Here is a 27585-nt window from a genome sequence, read left to right as displayed (position 1 = left end):
AACTGCTTATACAAATATGGTAAGAGAAATATGCACTAAAATGCTGATGAATATTCATGAGGATTTTTCCTCCTTAATTCACAAAATGCTTAAAAATGTGGAGACCTGAATTTAAGAACTGGAAGCAGAACTGAAATGGACAGTTCTTTCTGTTCCTACTACGAACAATTGGGGCTGAGCTAAAGGGGATCTCCACTTGGCAGCAAAATGTTGTTTTGGTTCCAGAACATTTGAAGCAGAGCTGCTATTCTGATTCCAGTTTAAAGCAGAGCAACAACGATTGGTTGCTGCTAAATAGCCCATGTGTGGAAGCACCAATGGGTGGTGTCTTGTACCGCCTGCTGCTATTGAATTCCTAGTGGATTTTGTCCCCTTCAGATGCTGGTCAAAGCAAATGCAGAATAGAAAGGGCTCAAGCTCTGGATCAAGCAAAGAAGCCGCAAGAAGCAGTCTTCATTCCAGAGTGCACTGAGGATGGATCATTCACCCAGGTAAGATTTTCATCAAGATTCTTGTTTCTTTTTGTTGAGAAGATGCATGGAATGGATTGCCTAAGCTTTGTCACTTTTGTGTATTTTGCAGAAAGAAACATAGTTTAAATGTGTGTTGTACTTGGCTTGTGTATTTTATACTCAGCTATCTATACCCAAATACAAGGTGTACAGTGGAACCTCGGATTGCGGATGTAATCCGTGATGGAGGCATGTCCGCAACCTGCAGCGCCGTGTCTGTGCACACGCGTGACACACTTTGGCGCTTCTGCGCATGTGCAAGTGGCGAAACCCTTTCTGGTACTTCCAGGTTTCCCGCGGTCCATAACCTGAAAATGCATAACCCAAAACATCTGTAACCAGAGGTACCACTGTATAATAAAATGTATGGGTCGGATTTAACATCTATATTCAATATTTGGAAATAATTTTCAGACACCTGTGCTTTTCATAAAACCCTAGCCCAGAAAATCTGTTGCTCAGTAACCTTTTAAAAAAATAAGAACCTTAACATTCTAGCATGTCTGTATTTACAGACACTGTATGTTTGTTTACATGCATGTGCCCATGTAACTCACTTGGCCATGCTGAGAATTCCTTAACTACAGCATCCTCCCAGGTCTGGATTCTTTTCTTCTCTTGGAAAAGTGTTTTCCCGCATACAAAATGAATGTTTTTTTGCCTATTGCCCCTGCCTTCTTGTTATTCAAGGAGGAGGGGAAAATGTTTATCTTTCATTTCTTATCTGTCCTTTGATGTGATTCCTTATCAAAATCCCTACTTGGAAGGGGGGTCAGTGGGCCTTAGGAACAGCAATGCTTTTTTCCCTTTATTTTTTAGCTTTTGCTTGTAGAAAAACTGAATGTCTCAGCTGTTTTAGCTCTGTATCAAATATTTTAAAAGCACATCCCTAAAATGGAAATGACTGTTCTACATACTGCTGCAGTCACAAGGGAGTAATCCTATTGGGCCTACACTGCAAGCTAAACAGAATTAGCTACTTGCAATTCTACCTTTGGAAGTCTGCCTCCTCCATTCATGCCATATTGCAGTTCTTGAAGATTTCACTAATCAGTACATCTAGAACACACAGTGAAGAGTTCTCTTTGGTTGTCCCAACACAGTAGAATTCTTTTCCTCCAGTGCTCACCAAATCTGGGTATATCAAGCTATTGTTTGGGGGGAAATGTTTTAGTTTAGTACTCATATTATAATCTGAAGTCATATAAGGGCATCAGCTCATTGGGTCTGGTTAGTGCCTGGATGAATGACTGCCTGGGAACCACATGCATCCTTTGGTTCCATCATGAAACAGAAGTGGGATTTAAATGTGTTCAAAAGATAGACAAATAATTACTTCAGACTTTTCTTCTTTATTTAATTTGTATGCCATCTTTCATTTGAATATCACAGGGCAGTTTACAGTATAAAACACAAAATACATAACATAATAACAAGACAAAAACAAAAAAACAAAACTGATAGCCCCACACATTTAAAAGGCCAAAGATTGTTCTTCGCCCAGGCCTTTGGCTGATTAAACAATAGTTTGCTTAGTGCTTAAATATAAGTAATGAAGGTGCCAGGAAAGCCTTCCTGGGGGGTGCATTCCACAACCCTGTGTACCCTATACTCCATGTATTCCCCACAGACCTCTGTACCCTATAATAATAATAATAATAATAATAATAATAATAATAATAATAATAATAATATCTTTATAGTCATTGCCCCCTCTCGGGGACAACGAAATTACTTACTCCATGTATTGTATATATGCTCCCTTCTCAGGCTGGCATATATTTACATCTGAGTCTTTCTGTGTACCCAGGAACTCTGCTTTCTATACCAACTACAGTGGTACCTCGGGTTAAGTACTTAATTCGTTCTGGAGGTCCGTTCTTAATCTGAAACTATTCTTAACTTGAAGCACCACTTGAAGCTAATGGGGCCTCCCGCTGCCGCCACGCCACCGGAGCACGATTTCTGTTCTCATCCTGAAGCAAAGCTCTTAACCTGAGGTACTATTTCTGGGTTAGCAGAGTCTGTAACCTGAAGCGTATGTAACCCGAGGTACCACTGTATATATTGGTAGAAGTGAGATTGCATATGCTGTTTCTGCTTTCAACCATGATATGTTCAGCTTCATGTTTGCATATGAACTCCAGTTTGCATGTCACATAGTTGAGAATCATGGAAAAAAACAGGTTCCTGATCACACAGCTGGAGACCTGTATACCTACAACTGTACATGTGCAAATTGTACCGACAGCATACCTGATCCCACTCTTCCTCTGTACAGGGCTAGGAACAGTTAGGCAGACACACATACCTGGTTCTACCAGCCCCACCAATCCTACTCTGTGAAGTTTGCTACAACTATTTTATAGCTCTGAGAACACTGCTTGGCAGACACCTTGGAGCGAATACCCCCCCCCCAAAAAAAAAAACCCCATCACACTCCCCATGCAGTTCAGGCTACCAATATTAGATTTCTGTACCACTGAACTTTTTGAACATAGCCTCTGATTTCCTAAGCTGTTACAGGACAACGGCTGCTGTATTTTAGCTCTGAGAAATGATGTAGGAGTCAGTACGAGGGAAGAAGGGCAGGCACAGACTTCATTATAGCATAGGCTCCTGTCGGCAGCATACTGAGCCATATGATTAATCCTGGCCAGTGCCGGTATTTTCCATACACATACAATTCTATGTTTTCCCTTCGCCAGAAGATGGAGTGGAAACAAATCGGCCCTTGATTTGCCTCTGTCAAGTTATAATGGACGATCCTGCCAGCTTGTTAAAATGCTTATGTAGTCCTTTGAAACCTCATTCTGGCATCTTCAGTGAGGAACTGAACAGACCTCAACAAAGGCCCCATTCTCCCAGAGGAGCCTGCCAGTGGCTACAGTTTTAATGTTTTCATATTCTAATGGTTTTTATGGGTGCAGGAATTTATTTAAGGGCCCACTGGTTGAAGTGTTGGCTTTTGTTCTACTTCACACACTGTAATTGATGTGTCTGACGTAGGGGTGGGGGTGGGGATGTAACAGCACTTCTAATTAATTTGGGAAATGGTGACAGAGCAGTTCTGTTGTGCGATATTTCCTGCTATTTGGTCAGTTTGAGCTGGGAGCTTTTAAGCTGTGTGTTTATCTAAATTTGACAAAAAGACAAAAGAAGCATTGCTTTCCATGTGATGGAAATTTGTAGGTGGCAATCCAGAATGAAAATGTGTATGAAAGCCTAGGTAGTCACCCAAAAGCTTCTGCAGCATAAGAGTTAAGAACATGAAATATGAGTATAGTATAGTGGTTAAAATCATGAGCTATGAGCTATGAGCTAGGGTTAGGGATGAAGGAGATTTTGGCTGTTGCTTGCATTTTAATGAGAAACTGCTTAATTCACACTTCTCAAACCACTATGGAAACTGAAACACCGCCATCCTTCGAAATTTGCAGCTTTCTGAATTTTGTGATGCGGTTCTCCAACCAAATGTTATGCCCCAAAGTTCATATAATGGGCACAAAATGTTTTATATTTAGGGAAATTGATTTCAGGAATTCATACATTAATCAAAATGCACAAAAATGTGTTTATTAGTAGAAATTTTCACTAAAATGCTGATGAATTTCCATCAGGTTTTTTAAAAAATGACCACAAATTGCTGCACAAAACTGAATTTATAATTGGGAAGATGAGGAACTTGGAGAACTGAAATGGTCTGTCCTCAGTTGGCGTGTTCCATTCTTTGTTCAGCTGTAGACTTTCTGGATGAATTTAATGAATGTTAGAAGGATGTTGGATAGAAACTAAGCGGTTTCCAGCTGTAATGCTTTAAGAGATATGGGGGGAAAAAGAGGTTTCACAAATGGGTAAAAGTTTAATGGTAAGGATTTGCTGAACTAACAAATCGAACTGGAATACAAAGAAGGGAGGTATGAGGAGGTCCGAGGAAATAAGTGTATGGAAGTTATGTTATTGAAAATTAATGTGTGTTTTTAACTGTTTTTTATTTTGTATGTTTATTTTTCTTTTTTCTTGTTATATCATAAAACTTTTAATAAATACCTTTAAAAAAAAAAAGACTTTCTGGATGAATTTAAGCAAGACATTTTCTGCCACCCTAATCTCTAATGTGGTGATCATTTGGTTGTGATTCAAAAAGGCTTGTAAGTTTTGTTTATAAAAAATAAAGACTGTTGTGCTTGATCTGTATTACTATAGTTGGCTATTTTTAATATATAGAGAAATGAAGGAATTTGAGGGGAGGCAGAAAAGGTTAAATGGGGATTGTAATGAAGATGACCGATCAATGAAAGTTGACGGTATGATGCAGCTTTCGGTAAATATCCTTTTCGAAAAACAAAGAAATGCTAAGAGCCTGCAGAATCCAATCAGAGGCCCATCTGGTCCAACTTTCTGTTCCCACAGTGGCCAGCCTGTGGCAAGCAGAACTTGAGTAGAGAAACACTTTCCCCACTTGTGAATTACCAGCAATTCAGAGGCATACTGCCTCCATCAACAGAGAAAGAACATAGTCACCATGCCTAGTAGCAAGCAATAGCCTTATCCTCAATTGATTTGCCCAATCCTCTTTTAAAGCCATCCAAGATAATGGTCAACACATGTGGTGGCAGATTCCATAGGTTAACTGTTTGTTGTATGAAGAAGTACTTTTTGTCTGTCCTGAATCTTCCAACACTCAGCTTATTATGAGAGAGGGAGAAAAGCTAGCACCAGCACAATTTCAGTATTTCTCCATCCTGCAGAGGTAAAGAGAACTCACAGTGCACAAGCATGCACAATAAGAGAGGATGAAATGCATTTACAGACCTTTCCAGTGGTTTTCAGTTATGTTATATGCACAAGCAAGGGGCTGCCTGTAATTGATCTTCAAACATTATTGTAGATTGTATTGGTCATTTTTGCTAGGCTTTTTAAAAAAATTACAGTTTAAAAAAGAAATTGGTTAATTAAGAGTATGCATCACACTTTCCCTAAGTTTTTGATTGTTTTGGCAGTGGCATAGCTCCGTGCCAGAATACTTGCTGTGTATGTCGAAGGTACTTGGTTCATTTCCCAGTATTTCCAGTCAATAGGCTAGGATTAGGTACCAAGTGATATGAGCTGCTGCCTCTCCTAGTGGACAATATTAGAACAGGGGTCACCAACCTTCTTGGGCCCATGAGCACACTTGCAAATGAGAGAAAGTGTTGTGGGCACCACACACACCACATTCAGGCAAGTACTGCAATCTGTTCTATGCTTTTTTCAGCAGCGTTTGGGGCAGGGGGTGAGGACTGTGCATGGGCTACAGAAAGCCTCTGTGGGCTCACTGGGGCTCCAGGCTAGATGGACCAATTGTCTGACTCCATATATGGCCAGGTTCATATGACTACCGATCTTTGGCAACATCCCATTCATATGGGTTTCATGAACTGCTGCAATCAGGCATCTTGCCAAAGGATCAATAAACCTCTTGTAGACTGAAATAAATCCAGCAAGTCAGGAGCTGTGTTGCTTCAGCTTTTTAACTGATTGTGTTACTTTATTCCGTTTAACTTTATTGCTTACTTATGTTAATCTCTAAGATCTTGACAAAAGCTATTCATTTGTCTTGCATCTGGTCTTGTGATTATATTACTGTACGAATTGCTCTACTGTTTCTTTCATGGAGGGTTTGCCCTGTTCCACTAATACGTAACTGTGGCTTGACTTCCATGCCCTACTGGCAAAGCTGAGGAGCTATCCAGCAGGTTAGGGAGCAGGCCTGCAGCAAGGTTCTTGATGCAGCAGTGGAGCTGTCCAGCCAGAGAGCCAAAAAGAGCTAAGCGGAGTTGCAAGAGGCAGTGAGCAGCTGAGTAGTTTATAGCTATCCCCAGAACCCTAATCTGAAGCATGTGCTGGTTCTTGCTTTCTCCTCTTGGCTAGGGCTCATGTTGTGAGGGTTTGTGCTTCCCGATGCACAGTGCAGCAGCTTCTTCTTGGGGTCTCCCTCTGCTATTGTGGGTGATCGAGGAAGGTCTGCAACTGGGGTCTCTGACGTTCAAGATGTGTCTTCTGTTTTTCCTTCCCTTCCAATGTGCGCTAAACTTGCTCCACCTATTTTTGCAGTAACTGTCTCTAATTTGTTTGAGTAGGCCAGAGGCTTTATATAAATTGTCTGATTTTGGTTGCTACGTTCCTGCTAAGGACCAGTTATTCTCTCTGTGTTTGCATATAGATATTGCCTAGACTGGGAGACATAACCATTAAATTAAAAAGTGCAAAACAAACACTTTTCTCATTTTCCTTGAAAACGTTTATTCCATAAACTCTAATGGTTCCTTAATGTCTCTAATAGTACAAAAGTTTTCACATTCAGTTTGGGTTATTGGATGAGCACAGGTTGCAGGTGGATTCTGGGAACCCTGTAACTAGTAAGTTTCCTCTTCTCCAAACAGGTGCAGTGCCATACCTATACCGGATACTGCTGGTGCGTCACTCCAGACGGCAAACCCATCAGTGGTTCTTCTGTACAGAACAAAACTCCTGTATGTTCAGGTACTGAGGGCTGAGAAAAAATGATTGCTGCTTTTGATGCTCAAATAGGAAGAGAAAGGGACAAGCATTTTGGCTTTAAATTCAAAGGTCTTGGACCCGTTCATACAACGCAAAATTAGTCCTACACTCAGGGAATTGAGATAATAGCTGCTAATAGCTGCTCCAACTTGTGGCCAGGTCAATCTTCAGTGCTGCTTGAAAGCTGTCATTCATTCACAGCTCATCTTCATTATATGTTGCAAATGGTTTTGACCATCAGGTGAAATGAGTAGAAGAGAGTAACGCAGTTTGAATTTGCTCTGCGTTTTTTGGTCAAGATAATTGGCATTCATTGTTTCCAGCATGTGCTCTAGCCTGGGCACCTGTAAACATATGATTCTCCATTCAATGACACATTGCTTTATAACTCTTTGGGTATCAAACCGAATATATTTTTAAATAGCCTCTTGATGCTGTCCGAGTGGCTTCTTTTCCATGAAAAATAAATTATGTTAGAATAGATACTTGTCAAAAGAGTTGGTTAGAACTGGATTTTTTTTAGGGATGAAATACGCTAAATGGGTTTAGGCCAAACCAGACTTCAGAAAAAGTTTGTAATATATTACAAACCGGACCATCTATCTCCAGCAAGCATCTTGCCTTTCTTTTCTCTTTCTCTCTCTCTCTCCCCCACCCCATTCTGTCTATCCTAAATGGTGGGCAAAATAGGATTCCATGGAAGGGGGGGCAGGTGCCTGACAAACCAATATCTGTTGCTGGCAGAAAATCTTGGAGACTAAAATACAGCTACTAGGCAGTATTTTTTGGGAATCTTGACAGAAGGCCAGCTGTGGTCTCCTGCGCCAGTCCAGGCACTGCCCCCATCAACCAGCTCTTGTATCTCTCCATGAAGTATCTACCACCTGCCTATCAACACATTTCATTCTGGCCATACAGTCTGTAACGTCATCAGACCAGACTGCAACGCTCATATTTCAAAGGAACCCCTTCCTCTGTACTTTGCTCTTGCAGATAGTAAACTTGTATCCTTCAAACTGGATTCTACAAAATGACTGAGCCCAGTACAAAAGTGGCTAGAGAAGCAGCAAGATTTCTGCGGATTGGACACATGTGTTGGGGCAGTTGCTTGGAATTTTTTATTTTTTTATTTTTAGGGCATGGCATCTAAGGCAAATGGGCCAAATTTGTGCCAATGGATTTGGCTGAATTTGTTGAGATTGTATATCTGTGACTGCTTTGCCCATGTCATCTCTTAAATAACAGAATTATGTGTTTCCTTCTCTTTAAGGTTCAGTAACTGACAGGCCTTTAGGACAGGGTAATTCTGGGAGAAAAGGTGAGTGGAGTTCTATGCTCACAGAAGTGGGTTTTGTTTTGTTTTTCGATGTAGGGCTTTCCAGTCATTCTCCTTAAGTCATGTTGGAACTTCTCATAATATCAAAAACATTACTATAGTGCAAATGGTGCCATGGTATCAAGTTCTGAGTCTTAAGTGCTGCTTTCATGAGGAGAAGACAACATCTGATAAGAGTGCACAAAATCAGAAGCTGCAGGATAGTCCTCATGAATTGTGTTACCCTCCTGAGTTATCCTAAGATTGAAAGAACAGAAGACTGGCATGGTCAGCACAGATCTATAGCAATGCTGAGCATGCGTTTTAAATTATGGGCCAGCTGTTCCCAAGTGTAGGATTTTCAGAGGTGCTGCACATTGGCCTAACGTAAATTCTCACTGTGATGTGTGAGATCATTGCCTTGTAAGCATTTTTGACTATTTATTTTGAATTCAGCAGGGGAATAATCAGGCCAAAACTAAAGCACTGTTGAACTATACAACTTCATGCTGCCTTGCACTTTCCATGAGAAAGTTCTACACCAGCTGGCAGAACCATTCTGAATACTTTTTACAAGCAAGATTACTAGTACAGTCCACCAGCTTCTCACCTTGGTATAAAGTACTTAAATGTTGTAGGAATACACAATGTTGAGGAATAACTTGAGTTAACTAATATTTTAGGTGACACCAGCTAGCCTTCCAGAAGGGTGCGGGGAACTGGAAGATTAATTTTGCATTCTGTTTTCTGCATTTTTGTGTTGAGGGAAAATCTCCCATACCACCATACTGTTTTTGTCTCTTCACTTCAGATGTAAATACTCTATTGTTGCATTCAGTTTCATAGGAATTTTTGCCTACAGTCAGGCATGCCTAAAAGTGGCAGAAGAGCTAGAGATGGAACACAAGTGTCGGCTTTTGCAATATGAGCTGTCAAAATAAGGACTATAAAACCGGAAATCTGAAATAGATTAGTAGGGATATTCATCCTTCCTCGAACTGCTGCCTTCCAAATGTTTTGGACTCCACCAGTCCAACAAGCAGAGCCCTGTGAGGCTGATGGGAGTTGTAGTCAAGCATCTGGAGGGCACAGAGTTGTGGTAGGCTGATACAGATGCTGTAATGTTTCTGATTTAGCTGCAATATTCACTTAACAAATTCCATCGGTGAAAGCCTGTGCAAGGATTTCCACTTGTGCAATAGGGCTTTCCTCTCACCTCCCAGTGCACCTCTAGAAAGCGGCTTGGATTCCTTTACTCCTGTTCTAGAATCATAGAATCATAGAATCATAGAGTTGGAAGAGACCACAAGGGCCATCGAGTCCAACCCCCTGCCAAGCAGGAAACACCATCAGAGCACTCCTGACATATGGTTGTCAAGCCTCTGCTTAAAGACCTCCAAAGTAGGAGACTCCACCACACTCCTTGGCAGCAAATTCCACTGTCGAACAGCTCTTACTGTCAGGAAGTTCTTCCTAATGTTTAGGTGGAATCTTCTTTCTTGTAGTTTGGATCCATTGCTCCGTGTCCGCTTCTCCGGAGCAGCAGAAAACAACCTTTCTCCCTCCTCTATGTGACATCCTTTTATATATTTGAACATGGCTATCATATCACCCCTTAACCTCCTCTTCTCCAGGCTAAACATGCCCAGCTCCCTTAGCCGTTCCTCATAAGGCATCGTTTCCAGGCCTTTGACCATTTTGGTTGCCCTCCTCTGGACACGTTCCAGTTTGTCAGTGTCCTTCTTGAATTGTGGTGCCCAGAACTGGACACAGTACTCCAGGTGTGGTCTGACCAGAGCAGAATACAGTGGCACTATTACTTCCCTTGATCTAGATGCTATACTCCTATTGATGCAGCCCAGAATTGCATTGGCTTTTTTAGCTGCCGCGTCACATTGTTGGCTCATGTCAAGTTTGTGGTCAACCAAGACTCCTAGATCCTTTTCACATGTACTGCTCTCAAGCCAGGTGTCACCCATCTTGTATGACTGATTATAGTGCTGAGGTTCTTTGATTTGGAGTTTATGAAAACGTGATCCTGCCTTTCCAGAATTTGAGTGAGGAAAGCAATGGATGCTTTTGAAATATGGCTGCCCAGTTGTAAACCTTTAAGATAGGTCTGCAGGATTGTTCCCTGCGTTCCACATTTGTAAGATGCATCTTCTGATGCTTGTCCTCACTAGTTAACATGAGGGAGTGGGTATGCCCAAGACAATCAAGCCAGGACTGCTGGAAGTAGTGGGAGTTTGGGTCCTTTGCCAGACATGCCACTAAATACCATGTGAAACCAAAATATTATAATCGTCTTTTGGTTCAGGGAGAGGCTCTTGAGAAAGGGAATGATGCGCTTAAGGAGGAAAGTGCAATACTGGGCTTAACACTCCTCTGTGATCTGCTAATTCTTTTGTGCATCCTTCAGCAAGAAATCCATTTTTCACTAGAGAAAAATTCATTTCAGTTTTCCACCCTGCCTTTTCCCAAGCTCTCTATTGAACTGATAAAACATTTGCCTCCTATAGTGGCATTGGGGTGTTGATCTCACTGAGGTCTGGGCAATGTCTCATTCATATATATATATATATATATATATGCAGGTTTTGGTGTCTTCGGGTGTCTTCCCGTGTAAGAGTCGGGGTGTCTGTGCGACGTTTCGACGAGGTCTCACTCGTCATCTTCAGGCTGGTGCTTTCGGCTTCTTGTTACTGGAACAGAGCAGAGTCTGGTGTTTGAGTTCCTATAAATACTGTTGAGGGGTGTGGTGTATAGCCTCCAACGTTCTGGGCAGAGAGGAAGTTCCTAGATTAGTGTGCCTTTTCTTCTTTTGTTCCTTAATTACTTGAGGGATATCTTGGGTGATTTCATGAGTGATATTCTGAATACCACTGGGTGGGTCATTAAGTGTAGATTAGTTGCTAAAGCTTTCGTGTCTTGACCTCTTGAGCTTGTGAAGAGTTTTTCTGAGAAGATGGCTGTGCTGCATTTAGTTGTGCTTTGGCTTGGCTTCGTGTATAGGGGCGAGCTGTGGTTTTGTGCCTTGTGCCAGCCAGATCTGTGTAGGGATTGCAGGGGGGTGCAGCATCCGGAGGTGCCACTATAGTTTGGCTACTGGATGGAGTCTGTAATATGTCTGTGGAGAGGGTCTGGGTTTGGGTCTGGTGTGGTTGATTGGTGACGGCGTTCTGTGTGCCTCTGGTTCTGGTGTCGGTTTTTGTGGGGAGGGCTAATTTCCAGATGTCTGGCAGGCGGGACGTGTCGTCACGCTTGTTCATGTTGTGAGGGTGTTTCTCTATCTCGATGGCTTCCATGATTATTCTCTTGTGGTGATGTTCCATATTAAAGAGCAATTTGGAATCTGCAAAATTAATTTCGTGTCCTGTTTCTTTCATGTGTTGGAAAAGAGAGGAAGTTTTTTCTTCTTTTTGACGGCATTCTTGTGTTCTGCGATACGTGCATTTATTCGTCTGTTTGTTTGTCCAATGTACGTGGCTGGGCAGACTTTGCAGGGTATTTCATAGACCCAGGGTATTTCATAGACGAATAAATGCACGTATCGCAGAACACAAGAATGCCGTCAAAAAAGAAGAAAAAACTTCCTCTCTTTTCCAACACATGAAAGAAACAGGACACGAAATTAATTTTGCAGATTCCAAATTGCTCTTTAATATGGAACATCACCACAAGAGAATAATCATGGAAGCCATCGAGATAGAGAAACACCCTCACAACATGAACAAGCGTGACGACACGTCCCGCCTGCCAGACATCTGGAAATTAGCCCTCCCCACAAAAACCGACACCAGAACCAGAGGCACACAGAACGCCGTCACCAATCAACCACACCAGACCCAACAAAAACCCAACAAAAAGCCCTCCCCACAAAAACCGACACCAGAACCAGAGGCACACAGAACGCCGTCACCAATCAACCACACCAGACCCAAACCCAGACCCTCTCCACAGACATATTACAGACTCCATCCAGTAGCCAAACTATAGTGGCACCTCCGGATGCTGCACCCCCCTGCAATCCCTACACAGATCTGGCTGGCACAAGGCACAAAACCACAGCTCGCCCCTATACACGAAGCCAAGCCAAAGCACAACTAAATGCAGCACAGCCATCTTCTCAGAAAAACTCTTCACAAGCTCAAGAGGTCAAGACACGAAAGCTTTAGCAACTAATCTACACTTAATGACCCACCCAGTGGTATTCAGAATATCACTCATGAAATCACCCAAGATATCCCTCAAGTAATTAAGGAACAAAAGAAGAAAAGGCACACTAATCTAGGAACTCCCTCTCTGCCCAGAACGTTGGAGGCTATACACCACACCCCTCAACAGTATTTATAGGAACTCAAACACCAGACTCTGCTCTGTTCCAGTAACAAGAAGCCGAAAGCACCAGCCTGAAGATGACGAGTGAGACCTCGTCGAAACGTCGCACAGACACCCCGACTCTTACACGGGAAGACACCCGAAGACACCAAAACCTGCATTCCTATACCCGTGAAAATCTACGAAAGCATATATATATATATATATATATATATATATATATATATATATATATATATATATATATATATATATATGAGATTTTAGATTTTTGATGTTTAAAATGTTAAAGTTTGGTTTTAAATTCTGTATACTGTATTGTTATAAAGTGCTCTTCTACATTGATGGTGAAAAGTGGAATATAAATTTTAAATAAGAAATCTGTCCATTATAAGCTAAATTGTCTGCTGTTTTGCAATTTGCCTTGTCAAATATGTTTGTTCAACCTGTGATTCAGCTTCCGTCACCTTGAAAGTGAGAACAACAACTGAGGTTTATAGAACCTCTTGTTCATGCATCTGCAGTCTTGGATTAACCACTTATGACCTTTAATCCTTCTCATATGTGGTTGATGCAAAGCAGATCAGATCAGCTCTTTTCTGCCATGTGTTGAACGGTGAATTGACTGAAGCTTGACAATATTTTTATGTGTCTCCATCCTTCTGGCACTGCCCTTGCATTGAACTTTCCCATTTGTTTGTCTTGCTATTAGTCCTGAAAGTAAATTGCCAGGTGTTTTTTTTAAAAAAACACACACATCCCCAGTAGTCATCAAAATACTTTTTTTCCTTGACAAATCATTATTGGGAGAGCACATTTCTCCCTTGACCTCAAAGGCATATATACAGAACAAAGCTTGCATGTTCCTATACCATCCAAAAAGTGTGCGCAAGTCTGTGTTTTATGCAGTTTGGGGATAGTAGAGAGAGTGGGAGAGAATTTCTCCCACCCCTTAATAAGCCTACCTTCTGTAAATTCTTGCTAACATTTGCAGGTATCAAGCATCCAAAGGACAATCAAATCATAGATGTGCTACAATTTCCATAGTGATTCTATGGATTAGAAATTGCATAAATGACCTCCCCCTTGGCTTGAGTGAAGGCTTTGAAGATGGTTGAACTGCCTTGAACTCTGTGATCTGGCTTTGAATATGGTAGTCACTGTTCTTTCATTTCTGGTCTATAAAACAATTCAGCCTCCAAACCCCAATTTTGAAAGTGCAGTGTGATTTTGTTTTCTGCTTTATATTTTACCTGATCTTTATTTTCTTACATTTTTATTCCACCTTGATTCTGTCAGTGAAACCCAAGGTGCATGTGGATCCTGCAAAGACAGCTGTGCAGGCACTAACCAGACCCTCACCTACTTAGTTAGCATCAGGAAGGGGGTGGCCACCTGTGCCCTTGGTTCTTCCTGGGCCAGATTCAAATAACAAGTCCTGCTAGTGGAAACCTGCATGACATCCTCTAGTGTAGTGGGGCTTTCCACTTATCTCCTCTCCCTGCAATCCACCCCCACCAATTGGGGAAGGGTTAGAAGAACCCCCAGAACATCACACGGGAGGTGGAGAAGGGAGATTATTCCAGGAATGCTTGTACAGTAGTCCTTAACACTACATTGGATTCCTTCCTCTAATATGTTGCTTCACTTCATACTTTTTTGATTCTGTTTTATTCTGGTCACATTTCTTGCCTGATCATAGATAATCCAGGATACCTGCTTCTCTGAACTTTACCTGAATCCACCACCTGACTTGTCAAATTGTGTTTTTTTACCATCAGTTTTTAGTTTTCGCTGTTTCCTGTCAAAAGTATTAAGTCTTATATCTTTAAGATGCAGCCAGTATCTCTCCCACACACACACACCTGGAGAGTCAGCAGAGGGTGTTCCACCCTGTCTAGGTTAACAGCATCATTGTACAGTCTATAACCAGGTTAGCTCACATTCCTTTAAATGTGAATTTCCTGAATATCTAGGTTGAGAGTTAGCACAATATAGTCAGAATATTTTTTTGAAGTGCGGAAGGCAAACAGGTGCATGCCTCAGGCACTAAATCATCCACTGTTGACTCAGTGGGAATCTAGCAGTCCACCTTTGTGATGGTTAGCAAATTCCAGAAGTTCCAGAGTCAATGGGTAATCCTTTTGACTGCATATGGAGAGTCTTTTCACAAAATGAATTGTTTATTAAACTGAAATGTGATGTGATAATTCCTTCCTCAGCAGGGCTTCAATTCCAATGTAAGATCACCGGTCCCCACCATCTCACCCTGGTTAAGTGAATAGGCCAGCAATTTAAAAGTGGATGCAGCTGGGGAACTCAAGAGTTTGTACACTAAGTTTAGAGAATTCATGCCACAATAAATATTGATCTTTAAGATGCCCTGAGACTCTTGATCAGTCACTAGTATGTGTGAGTTCACAAAGACTGGAATCATTCTGAATATCTATTTTCAGAGGAGAAAGCCTGGAACAAGAATAACAACCTCTTCAACTGATTCTGATATGTATGCAGCTGGAGTTTTAGAAGAAAAGGATGTGCAGGTCTTAGAGATGACAAGAAAAAAGAACTCCATTGAAAATTATGGGACTGTATGTTCTATTCTTGAAAAGGCTCAACATTGTATGTCTCTTGGGATTTTATATCAAGCTTTTTGACTATTTGCTTAACTTGTTGAATGTAGGTAAGAATGGTTAGATTCATTCAAGAAAAATAAGAATGTGTATGGTCAGAAGTCTCCTTAAAGCCATGTTGATGGCCACTGAGAATGAGTTGTTTTTCCTTTTCTGGCTTGGGTGGCTGCAGAGTGGCACAACAGAGGGAAGTAGAAGCTTGCTAGGATTCAGGATATAGTTTTTAAAACATTTATTCGCCCAAAAATAAGACTTTTAAGTTTTGGCAACGGACATTCGTTCATTAGCCAACTAGAGGGAGAGACTTTTATGTTCCCCATCTTTGGTCCAGACAGTGATGACTACATAGGAAAAAATCATAAGATATTATATATTAGGGAAGTTGATACTATTGCTGGGGGGCGGGGCGGGTAAAGGCAGTAAACCTAGTCTGCTTTTGTGATCCTGTCCAGAGAGGTATGTGGCATTTATTAGCTGACAGTTCCACTAAAGCAAGAAGGTGGGCTTATTAAACTTAATTCCATCTAAAATTTGGACTGGTGCTAGTGTGTTCCTTCCTTATTACCCTTCTTGCTGAAATTGTTATGAAACGGACCATGAGATGATTCTAGGTGATTCCTTCCATCCCGCTGAGGCCCTCTACTTCTTCATTGTGACAATTTTTTAAATAGTGTTTTTTGAGTGTGGAATTGTTCAGCTGATTGATACCTGTTGAACTTGGGTTGTTGCTTCTAGTTGAAATTGTTCACTCTTCACTTCGAAGAAAAGCAGTGTCAAAAGAGAGCATAACACAGTGATTTGTATGTGTGCCGTTCTCAGTCTGTTATTCATCCATCCCTTTATTTTCACCCTTCCCATTCTCCCCCTCCCTCCCTCTCCCCCTACTCTCTCTCTGCCCCTCACATGCAATACAGACATAGCTGACGAGGTGTCCATTCTCTTCTCTGAGGAAATGAAAAGGCATATTGTAAGCCCGAAAACTCAGTCTGGTTGTCAGCCAGAAATTAGTTCTCTAAAGAAGACGACGGTGGGAGGGAGGGGAGGGGAGGGGAGGGACGAGAAGAGAAAAGTACACTTTGCAATAGTTTTGCCTAGGTTCACTGCACATGGCTGGATATGTGAAGGGGGTATTAAGGGTCCTAAGCATGCAGGTTTCAGAAGGAAGGCAGATTGTGTGTCTGGGAGGAATTAGGCAAAAAATTTGGACTATTTATTTAATCCTCTCAAGCAGTCTTTTTCTTCTTCTCCCCCTTCTGTTTTCCTTTTTGTGTCGAACAGACTGCTTTACAGGGGGGCACGTGTGGTAATTAACACATGCAGCTGTAGGGCTTCCACCATATGGTTGAATTTCAAATGGCCATTGATCTGGGAACTCACTGCATTACCCACCCCCACTCTGCAACCCGAAGCCTTGAAGATGTGAGGGAGGTTTTATAGAGAGACTTTCCTCGGGAGAGAGAGAGATTGCTGGGCTGAGCAGAAAGTAGCTTAAAGGCATAGGGTGTTCTCTCAGGTGCCTTTAACTGCATTGAACTACTGAAAACGTGCATTAAATATAGCAACTTAGGAGGCATATGTTAAAAAGACACATTAATTATAGGCTTTGCTTACATGAAATCAATGGCTCCTTCCCCCCCCCCCTTCATCTCTTCCCACTATTTTCAAAGAGGAACCCTGAACTGGGATTTGACCCTGGAACTCCCTGGTCATAGTTCCTTTCCAGACTGGTCATTGTGCTTATCAAAAGGAAAGTCCTCTATCTGCTTCAATAGGCAACAATATATTAACATGTCCCTGTAAAGGAGTGTGAGAGAGTTACTTGTTTGTGATCACACCTGCCTGGTTATCCAGGAATGGTAGTGCAAAATGGCTATTGCATTGGGTTGTGTCAGAAATTGTACAGAAAGCTTTGGTGAGCGATTTCACCATTAGACAGAACAGGGATAAGAGTATCTATTTCACGGTACATTCCCAGCTAAGTGGCGACACTTTCATGCTACTTATTGATGCTTATAAAATTGTGTGTATTAGAAGTTGATTGAGACAAATGATTTAAGACACATGCGACATGTAATTGTCCAGACAGGTGTTCTGTAAAGCTGCATTAGATCACTAGCACTAACAAACATCTCTCCTTCTCTGTGTAGACAGAATTGTGTTGGTTATCATACTTCAAGATGTACAGGGCTAAGGATGGAAGAAAGCATGCCTAAATTGATTTACCGTGATGGCATTTACTGAACTGAAAACTCGCCCATTCTGTCAAGGTGAGGCTGCCAATGCCAAGCCTCTCCTTTCCATCCTCCATCAGCTACAAACAGAAAAAAAGGGAAGATCAGTTCCCAGAACTGATCCTATTCTGCCATTTCTGAAAAAGACCTTCAGGAGGAGGTGGTGTTCTCATTGATCCTGTTCTCCGCAAATGAAGCTACATCTAGGAATGTTTCTCAACACTGTGTTTGGAGATGTGTTGGCTAAACCAGTCCCATGCCAGACCAGTAACACCAAGGGACCACCACTGGAGGACAGGAGAGTGCAGTGTGTTAGAGTGACAGTGTAGCTGATTGACCAAAGCCTTGGAGTTGGGATAAACTGATATTACACATGCCTTGCAAATTTCCTTTAATGGTGGACGGTATCTCTGGATGACACATTCAGTGTGTCTTTCATACTTTTAATTAGATACATAATTTTTCTTGTCCCAGATGAAATTTGAAACCTAACTTCCCTTGGTATCCACGCCAAAGGGTGGGAGAGAAGAAAAAGCTCCCAGACATGCTTATTAAACTACCTGTTTGCACCCCAAGCCATTCTTTAAATGCTATCTAAAGCCATACAAAGGGATGCGGGTGGCGCTGTGGTCTAAACCACTGAGCCTAGGGCTTGCCAATCAGAAGGTCGGTGGTTCGAATCCCCATGATGGGGTGAGCTGCCGTTGTTCGGTCCCAGCTTCTGCCCACCTAGCAGTTCAAAAGCGCGTCAAGTGCAAGTTAGATAAATAGATACTGCTCCGGCAGGAAGGTAAACGGCGTTTCCGTGCGCTGCTCTGGTTTCGCCAGCAGCGGCTTAGTCATGCTGGCCACATGACCCGGAAGCTGTCTGCAGACAAACGCCGGCTCCCTTGGCCTATTTAGAGCGAGATGAGTGCCGTAACCCCAGAATCGTCCACGACTGGACCTAATGGTCAGGGGTACCTTTACCTCTAAAGCCATACAGATTAATGGCAGGTTTGCAATTGGACAAATTAACAGCAGGGTTGCAAGTGGGATGTGGTTTTGTACCCTTGGTGGTGTAGAGTGGGTGGGGTGCTCTGTATGAAGATTTCAAGAGTCACGGTTTTCAGAGCAGTGCCAGAGTGATGCAGCTTGTAAGAAAAACCCAGCAGCAGCGGGCCCTTTTGACATATCCTTTTTAAAGGGCTGCTTCCAGGAAGAGGGGATGCTTTGTCCGTGGTCAGAATAAACGCATTGTACACCCAGACAATTAACTCTTCAAGTGACTTGCCAACCTCTTTAAAGCCACTATACTCTCCTTCGGTCTATCCCCAGCTCTATTCAAACACTTAAGCACACCATCTTTGTTTTGTTTATTATTCAAAAAAGGGGGAAAAAGTCCTTCACAGGAATAGCTGGAGCGGATCAACATTGTCCTCTCAGTGGCATTTATCTCCAGCCAGCAGTGAATGTGTCAATCAGGAATCAAAAAGCCAAACAGAAGAGGCTTTGAATCATGTCATCAGGGGTCGAAGTGACTTCCAGCTGTCTGTGCAACACCAAAGAACAGTGCTGTCTTTTGCAGAAGTATACTGGCTTGACGATATTAGATCACAAAGTCTTTGAGGAATATTCCCCAACCTCCTTCGTACTGATGCACCTGCAAGGGAGATATTTGGGGTGGAGGAAAGGGAGGGAGACTAATGTATTCCAGAAAGTCTCATTTCTGCTTGGTTGAAGATTCCTTCAGCATACTGTTGCAATTAGCATTGGCAGTGTTTTGTAAAAAGCAGGCACCGTTTATTTCAGAAGTGTGCAATTATCTCTCAGGTTGGAGTTCATGATGGCCTTGAATGTTGAAGCATTTTGATTCTAACCAAACATTTTTGTGTTTATAGTCTTCTAGTCTGATATCTGTACAGACCCCCTTTTATGAAAGCCCTTTAAAACTAGAATCAATACTGCCTTGTCTTAAGTAACATATCATTTCCAAGCCCCTGTAAGCAGGGTGGTTTATGACATAAGAATACAAAATGAAATGACAAAATACATAATAATAACAGCAGCTCCCTCTCACAAATACATTTAAATGGCCCATAGAAAGCCTTCATTTCCCATCAAGCCTTTTTTATCCTAGGTCCCATCTGCACTTTACATTCAGAGCACTATTATACCATGATTATATCTGTGACTTTTCAATATAAGCCAAATAATTTGATATCATGTTAGCTTAGATTAGGTTTATTAATTATATATGTCCCTTCCAAACCAAAAGCTCTAAAGCAATTTACAACTAAGTAAAAAATAATAATGCAATATTCATGATACAAGGGTAGGAGGGTTTTCTGTGGATAAAATGGAATGTATCTTGTTTTGCAACTGTTAGTCTTCGGGAATGTCACTTGTTCCAGACATAAAAAATAAAAATGGAACGGTCAGAGAGATGTATCTCGCTGAAGAATGTGTATTTTAATTTAGTGAAAACTGTCTTTGGTGTTACCAGGTAACAAGGGTGAAAAATTTATCATCATTATTATATATTTATTTATACCCCGTCTATTTACAAGTTCATTACAAAACTTTTCATCTTAAGCATCGTTTGAGGAAACCAGATGCCCTGGTTTCTCTTTATTCCGCATCAAATAATTACTCAGTACTGATTTATTTATTGGCAGGAAAAAACCCTACAATCTTTTATTTCTAATAGAAGTTACGGAAACAGGCAGCACTGTTTGGTGAGCATGCAGAAACTGATGGGATTACAGTTCTGGGCTTTTGATCAGCAACTGTTAATCCAGCTATGGGAAACACCAGCCCAGTACTAGGTAAAGTTAGTTGCGCTTAAATCCTGCTGAAATGAATGAGAATCTTTGGAAAACACTCTCTGATTAGAAAAAGTTAGTCATCTTGTCACTAATTAAAATGAGGAACACTGCTTAACAACTTGGAAACCATTAAGATCAGCCTCTGTAAAACAACAGCTTTAGCTTAATTGATTTTAACTGCAACTAACTTTCTTCTGTATCAGCACTATACGGCTTTAAGCTTGTTTTCTCAGTTAACTGGTTAGTGCTTTATTTTTCTTACCAAGTTGTAATCAGTTGTTTTTTAAAAATGTGATTAATCTTTTAAGAGTTGAATCACACACCCTGGTTACAACTCAGCCCCATAAAAGACTGCCCTTGCATCTCCCTTCCCACCTTGACATTAACCTCATTGGGTCATATGTTTCTTCCTTCATCTGCTTCCTGTTCTTTTTATGTGGAATTCTGTATGTTGGCTGGAGCAAGGACGATATTTTCCCCGTTTTTGGAAACTCTGCTTTTAGGATTACTGCACCTGGAAATTCAGCAGTGGTAGCTTACCAGTTGATGAAAACTGGGCAGGATTTTTGTTTTAAATGTTGCATAGCACTTCATCATATTATACTATGGTTTTGTAACTGAGATTTTCTTTCTGTATATCTTGTGTCAGGACATGAGGACACAGAACATGTGACAAGGTATTTAAAGCCACAATATGCTGTAAATGTCCCCAAATTCTCATTATGTCACTTGTTTTTATATGCTTACATGACCCAGCTAAGCAGACAAACTAATGCTTTTTATGGTTTTATTTTTGCACATTGTAACTTTTTATTTATTCTTATAGCACATACGTAATACAAATACCAGTAGAGGAGATAAACAATGGCTACTTTTCGTTGATGACATGTATGTCTGTACCAGAGAGCTCAAACTCTAGATCCCAAGTCTTCTGACCTCAAACCCTTTCCCCCCCTGAAATGAGATAATGGGGATGTAAGTTTAGGCATTCATGGGCTGAATCAGTCAGAGCATGACTCTGTCCCGATTTGCTTCATTCTGTGGCCAGTTTTCAAGATTATTTTTCTTCATGGTTTTAATTTGTTTTGGATTTTACAAGGTTCAAGCATTTATGAGAAATGTTTCATTGTTATCTTTGCACTTGGAGAATTTCAGAACAAGGGAGGCCAATAAGAACACATTTCTTCTAGACACTCTTCTTTTTTAGCTATGTTGGTATTGGTGATTTGCCAATGTAAGCATTAAGAAATAATATGGCATACTAGTGATTGCAGCCTAAGTTCTGTGCAGCAAATTGTGATGCCAGATTCCATGCTGATAAGATTCAGAAAACAAGATATTTCAACAATCATGAAAAGTATAAAGATGAAATATATTTGGAAGGCCAGCCATCTTAGCAAACAGAATCCTAGGCCTAGTTTTCATCTCCATTACTTAACATGGTGGCCTTGTGCTGACAGGCTTCTATGAATTAACCTTTTGGCACAGTGAGGTGCTACTTCACCTGCTCATATACTAGCCCATCGTGACATCTCATGCTCCCAAGCCTTCAAGTTGTGATTTGTGCCACATGTTAGTGTGATCACCACATCCAAGAAGCAGGGAACCGCCATATAAAGAATAGGTAACTAGGGCCACAGTGAATAAACTAAGCCCATCTGATCCAAACGACGGCCATTCTTGCCACTCAGCCTTCCACAATATACCGAAAAGGAGAACGTTCTTTGGTTTTGGTCAATGCAATGAATATGAGGGATGACAAAGAATGACCATTCTGAAAATGATTTTAATAATTCTCTGCTATGTTATTCTTTAAGCAAACTCCTTAAAGTACGTTGCCTTTTGTGTTCTCATTCTTGTGATTTTCTCTCTGATGGACTTGGCCGGGCCATGTAAAAATCCCAATCATTCAACAATACTGGAGAGTAGATAGTATTTACCTCAATAATGGTAGTTTCTTTTCGATTCTTTTTAACTCTCAATTCAGATGATGGTTCGAAACCAACACCCACCATGGAGACCCAGCCTGTTTTTGATGGAGAAGGTAAGAACTTCAGAGACATTTATTCTCACGTAATACGTGTCAACCTAGTATTTTGTTATCCCATAAGGAAAATGCCTACCGCCACATCACACAATATATTTGATTTGGGTGTTAATTTTTTTGCAAAACTCTCCCTGGATATTGGGTTGCTTAGAACAAATGCCAGTGTCAGCTGGGTTCACTGCCATATCTGTGACTATCCATTTCTGTAATCACGATGTGACAATAGAATTAGTTTACACCTCTCAGTAACAACAGCAACAAAAGATAAGAGGAAATATTTGGAAGGTCTACCACTTCCTGCATGTGATGCCATGTTTAAGAAAAATAGGCCACTTGAAATATAGGCGGTGGACAACTTGGAAACAAGGCTACTGGTAAATACAAAATAGGAAAACATTATCAGATCTTTCACTTCATTTGTTGAGATATCTCTATATCTCATACCTCTCCTGGTATGCTCCGCAGAGGACCTTAAGGTCCATGAATAATTATAGTTTAGAGGTCCCAGGAAGTTAGATTATCCTCCACCAGGGCCAGGGCCTTCTCAGTGATGGCTTTGACCTGGTGGAATGCTCTGTCCCATGAGACCAGGGCCCTGCAGGATTTAACTTCCTTTTGCAGGGCCTGTAAGACAGAACTATTCTGCCTAGCTTTCAATTTGAACCTGGCCTGATCTTTTGTTTCCCTTCCTTCCCTCCCCCTCCCCTTTTTGTGAAGATTACCCGCTCTGGGATCCCACAGCTGGTTCTCCCCTGGTCTCTTCGCTGGCCCAAGTGGGACTAATTTAGCTAGCTAGCCCTGGTGATCAACTAATGTTTATTGGATGGATTTTTCCCCTAAATTGATTTTTGATTTTATTGTTATTTACGCTTTATACCATATTTTATGCTGTTTTTTGTAGCATCAATTAAGTGTTTTAAATTTGTTGTTAGCCGCCCTGAGCCTGGTTTCCTGAACCAGGAAGGGCGGGGTATAAATAACAATTTATTATTATATGATATGTGGAATTACATCCATTATGGGACTAAGGGGCAATCTTATACCCACTTACCTGGGAATAAGTCCTATTGAACTCAGTGAGACAGACGTCTGAGTAGACATACATAGTACTGTGCTGTAAAGTGACTTTTCAAATTGATTTGCAATTGCTCCCCATATTGATGAAAAAGAGTTGTTAGTATCCGTACTGAACAAAAGCAAAGCTGCCAATTTCGTTATCCCTCCTGTGTTTTACAGAATTACTTGAGAGAGCCTTTTAGTTGCTTAGGTGCTGATTAGGACTCTTCTTCTTCTGAGCTACATGTTCTATGGACTGTGCAGCATTTTCTCTCACTATACCTGTTCTGCTTTGCATATAAAATGAGAACCTCACTTTCTACACCCAGTATGTTGGTTTGGGGTTCAGTTCTTTAGAAATCTCTGAAAGCCTGCATTTTAATTTTTTAAAAAAATATGTTGTAATATATGGGTTGAGAATTTTAGTTGCACTAAAATGGTGACTGGTTCTGCAAAAACATGCTGTTCTTGTTTTGTGAACACACAGAAAAAGAGAATTAATAGGCAAAATTCCTGAACTGAAGTAGTTCTGCGGTATCATAGATTTGTGCTACCATTATTAACTACATATAGGGACGCGGGTGGCGCTGTGGGCTAAAGCCTCAACGCCTAGGGCTTGCCGATCGAAAGGTCGGCGGTTCGAATCCCCGCGGCGGGGTGCGCTCCCGCTGTTCGGTCCCAGCGCCTGCCCACCTAGCAGTTCGAAAGCACCCCCGGGTGCAAGTAGATAAATAGGTACCGCTTACCAGCGGGAAGGTAAACGGCGTTCCGTGTGCGGCTCTGGCTTGCCAGAGCAGCGATGTCACGCTGGCCACGTGACCCGGAAGTGTCCCCGGACAGCGCTGGCCCCCGGCCAATAAATGTGAGATGGGCGCACAAACCCCACAGTCTGTCAAGACTGGCCCGTTCGGGCAGGGGTACCTTTACCTTTACCTTTATTAACTACATCTTTGAAAATCAGGTTATTGGAACTTGAACACCTTCTAAACTCCCAAACACTTGAAAAACTGAGATCAAGTGCCTTGTTCCTGGTTTCACAGACTGGAGTCTTGATGTTGTGAAACAAATCAATATATACAACTGACTACTCTGGTTTTAATAAGAAATCTCCCCTTTCCTTTAATGTTTTTTCCTCACTCTGCAAATGAAAAAACCCAAGCATTTTCTACTTCTAATCCATTTCTCTAACCCCAAAAATAAACTGTAGCTTTCAAACTTTCCTTTTTTAAAAATGTAAAGGAGGTTTTTGTTTCTCTTACACAACTTTGTCTATTTTTTGTTTTTGTTTTGTACGCACTGTATTTTTTGCACCCTTTGTTTTGCTGTTCAGTCAGTAATTTGTTAGTCTTTAAGATGCTGCAAGATTTTTGTTACGAGAGAGTAACATGGTTACGCCTCTGGAAATTGTCAGAATACTTTTGACTTTTATTTATTTATAAATAGTTATATAACACTTTATACAGGGCCCTTATAGAGGTTCCTGCTTTCCCGCCTCATTAATTTCCTGAGACTGCTTGTACCACTTAGTCACATGGTATTGGAAGAACACCAGTGACTCAAACACAAGGTGTGTGGAAATGGGCACTGAGGTTTTCTAAAACTCATTGGTGTATAACAGCAGGATTGGGCCTTCAATTTCCATATTTTTCCACTGCTTCAAGCAGTGTCCCAACACAGCAACTTGGAAAACAGCTGCTGTGATTGCACAAATCATGGTTCCAGTTACAGATAGGTAGCCGTGTTGGTCTGCCATAGTCAAAATAAAAAATTCCCACCACCCTTCTGAGTAATACCCCTCCCCACCTTCTCACTATATAGAAGGATCTGGCAACTTCTGTTTCAGTATATCTGAAGAAGTGTGCATGCACACGAAAGCTCATACCAAGAACTAACTTAGTTGGTCTTTAAGGTGCTACTGGAAGGAATTTTTTTATTTGCACAAATCATGGCAGTGCTGTTTTTATTATTTAGAGTTTATATATTTATAGGCCACCCTATACAGTGGTACCTCAGGTTAAGAACTTAATTCGTTCTGGAGGTCTGTTCTTAACCTGAGGTTCCACTTTAGCTAATGGGGCCTCCCACTGCCACATGATTTCTGTTCTCATCCTGAAGCAAAGTTCTTAACCCAAGGTACTATTTCTGGGTTAGCGGAGTCTGTAGCCTGAGGCGTCTGTAACCCGAGGTACCACTATAATAAAAGTTCTCAGGGCAGCTTACAACTTAAAAACAGTCATATCATAAAATATGATGCAGAATGAAAACGAAAAGTGGAGAGCAAACGTATGAGCTAAAATGGATTTTAAAAGCCACAGCACATTTTAACAGGCCTGAGATCTTAAGAAGCTCTTTACCTGATTCTAGAAGAACTTACAGGTAGGTGCCAGGTGAGCCACTCCAAGGAAGGTTTTCAGTAAGTGGGATGTCACTGCTGAAAAGGCCCTCTGCTCCTCACCTGGCTGATGGCACCTGAGGTAGCCCTGTGCCCTTCTGAAGTCCTCTTGCTTGGCCTGCTGTCATGGTTGTCTGATTAAAGCTCTTAATCTAATTCAATCTACCAGATAAATTGATTAAAGCTTGGAGCCCCTAGTCCACGGGTGTCAAACACAAGGCCCGCGGGCCGAATCCGGCCCTCCAGACCTCGTCATGTGGCCCGTGTAGCCGCCACCAGCCTTCACCTTTTATTCTCGGTTGTTGTTTTTTTTTTACACAAGAAAGCTGCCTCTTCAGCGCATGCGCGGCAGCCTACAAGCCAGAGAACGTCTGCCCTCTAGCGGCACCGGCCGTTCTACACAGGAAACCTCCACAATAATTTATGATAATAAAGAGTGGACACATAGTCCTACAGATACAACTGGCCCTTTGAGGGTGACCAAACTGCTGATGCGGCCCCCGATGAATTTGAGTTTGACACCCCTGCGCCTAGTCTGTAAGAAAACAACAAATTCATTTTATTTTCTGAAAGTAACAAATTATGTGGCATAGAAAATGAGAAGGAAAATTTTAAAGACGTCATTTTTCTGGGATCCAAAGCAGTGCCTGCTGTGTCCCACTTATGGAAGAGGACATCTAGCTCCACAGCTGAAGCAGCAGCAACCCTTCACCCCCTAAACCTTTTGATGTTTGGGGTGTGGGGAAGCCCTCTGGAATTGACTCCCAGTGAGGGGCTGCCACTGTAAGAGCTTTGTGCAGATGTGCTGGGCAAGGTAGCTGAATCCTGCACAGTGAAAAGTAGCTTTTCTTCTTCATCTTTTAAAAAATTATTATTATTTTATCTTACATTTTTTCAGAATATTTAAATTTGATGTCTTCTTAAGGTTGATAATATACAGGACTTAATCAACTTAATTGCTGCCCTCTCCTGCAGAATGCAGTGATCAAGCTGAGCATGTAGGGGATAATATTTTAGGTATCCAGGTCCCAGCCTTGAACTTAGCTCAGCAGCTTACTTTTCAGCACCATAACACTGTTTAATACATTAGTTACACACACATATATCACACACAAACACACACATATATACTAAAAGGCATCTGTTCTTGTTTTCCAGAGATCACAGCTCCCACCCTTTGGATAAAGCATTTGGTCATCAAAGATTCCAAACTGAACAGTTCTAGTATGAAAAATTCAGGTAATGCTTACTTATCTTCCTTCCCATGTTGCAGATGGAGGCTAATTCCATCCCGCCCGTAGTTTTATTAATGAAATTGATGAGAGTTTCCTCCCCCGGATATCTTTCCAAAGATTTTTCCACTGTTAATAATTATCCTAGGTGATAGCTTTTTGGTCTGACTGTTTAGAAGTTCTTTTTACATGCAATCAGAAAGGCATTCTGGGCACATTGTGATGGGCAGTTGACTGGGCTTAGCTAAAATAAATATATTCTGCACAAAATGAAGCCCTACTCCTCAATTTTCCTTCCATTATCTGACATGGTGATGTTTAATCTCTCAGAATGTTTACCTGCCTTGACTCCTGATTCTGGTTGTATAATCTGAGACTAGGAGAAACTCACAGTTCTAAAGGCTGAATTCAGAATGAAAAGCTGAAAAGTGGATATATTTTACAGGTTACCTTGGATAAGGAGCAATGGACTGTATTAA

General features: G+C 41.4%; 2 protein-coding genes across 3 annotated transcripts in view; one reads left to right on the top strand and one right to left on the bottom strand.

Moving 5' to 3' along the window:
* Positions 1 to 27585, bottom strand: part of CCDC177 (coiled-coil domain containing 177) — a 230764-nt gene that overhangs the window by 170963 nt on the left and 32216 nt on the right. The window lies entirely within an intron of this gene.
* The window catches only part of SMOC1 (SPARC related modular calcium binding 1), a 62731-nt gene that overhangs the window by 15404 nt on the left and 19742 nt on the right, over positions 1 to 27585 (top strand). Inside the window, exons 3-7 of one of the 2 annotated variants that reach the window (XM_082225770.1) lie at positions 379 to 491; positions 6938 to 7037; positions 8326 to 8373; positions 22334 to 22423; positions 27033 to 27113. In XM_082225770.1, the coding sequence (XP_082081896.1) occupies positions 379 to 491; positions 6938 to 7037; positions 8326 to 8373; positions 22334 to 22423; positions 27033 to 27113 (432 nt within the window). The remainder of the gene's footprint in view (positions 1 to 378; positions 492 to 6937; positions 7038 to 8325; positions 8374 to 22333; positions 22424 to 27032; positions 27114 to 27585) is intronic. The other variant, XM_082225771.1, reaches the window with a different exon arrangement.

The sequence above is a fragment of the Podarcis vaucheri genome (genome assembly GCF_965113315.1).
Source record: "Podarcis vaucheri genome assembly, chromosome: 1".
NCBI classification, from domain to species: Eukaryota; Metazoa; Chordata; class Lepidosauria; order Squamata; family Lacertidae; genus Podarcis; species Podarcis vaucheri.
The sequence above is the reverse complement of the archived record's forward strand: the minus strand, read 5'-3'. Positions and strand labels throughout refer to the sequence as shown.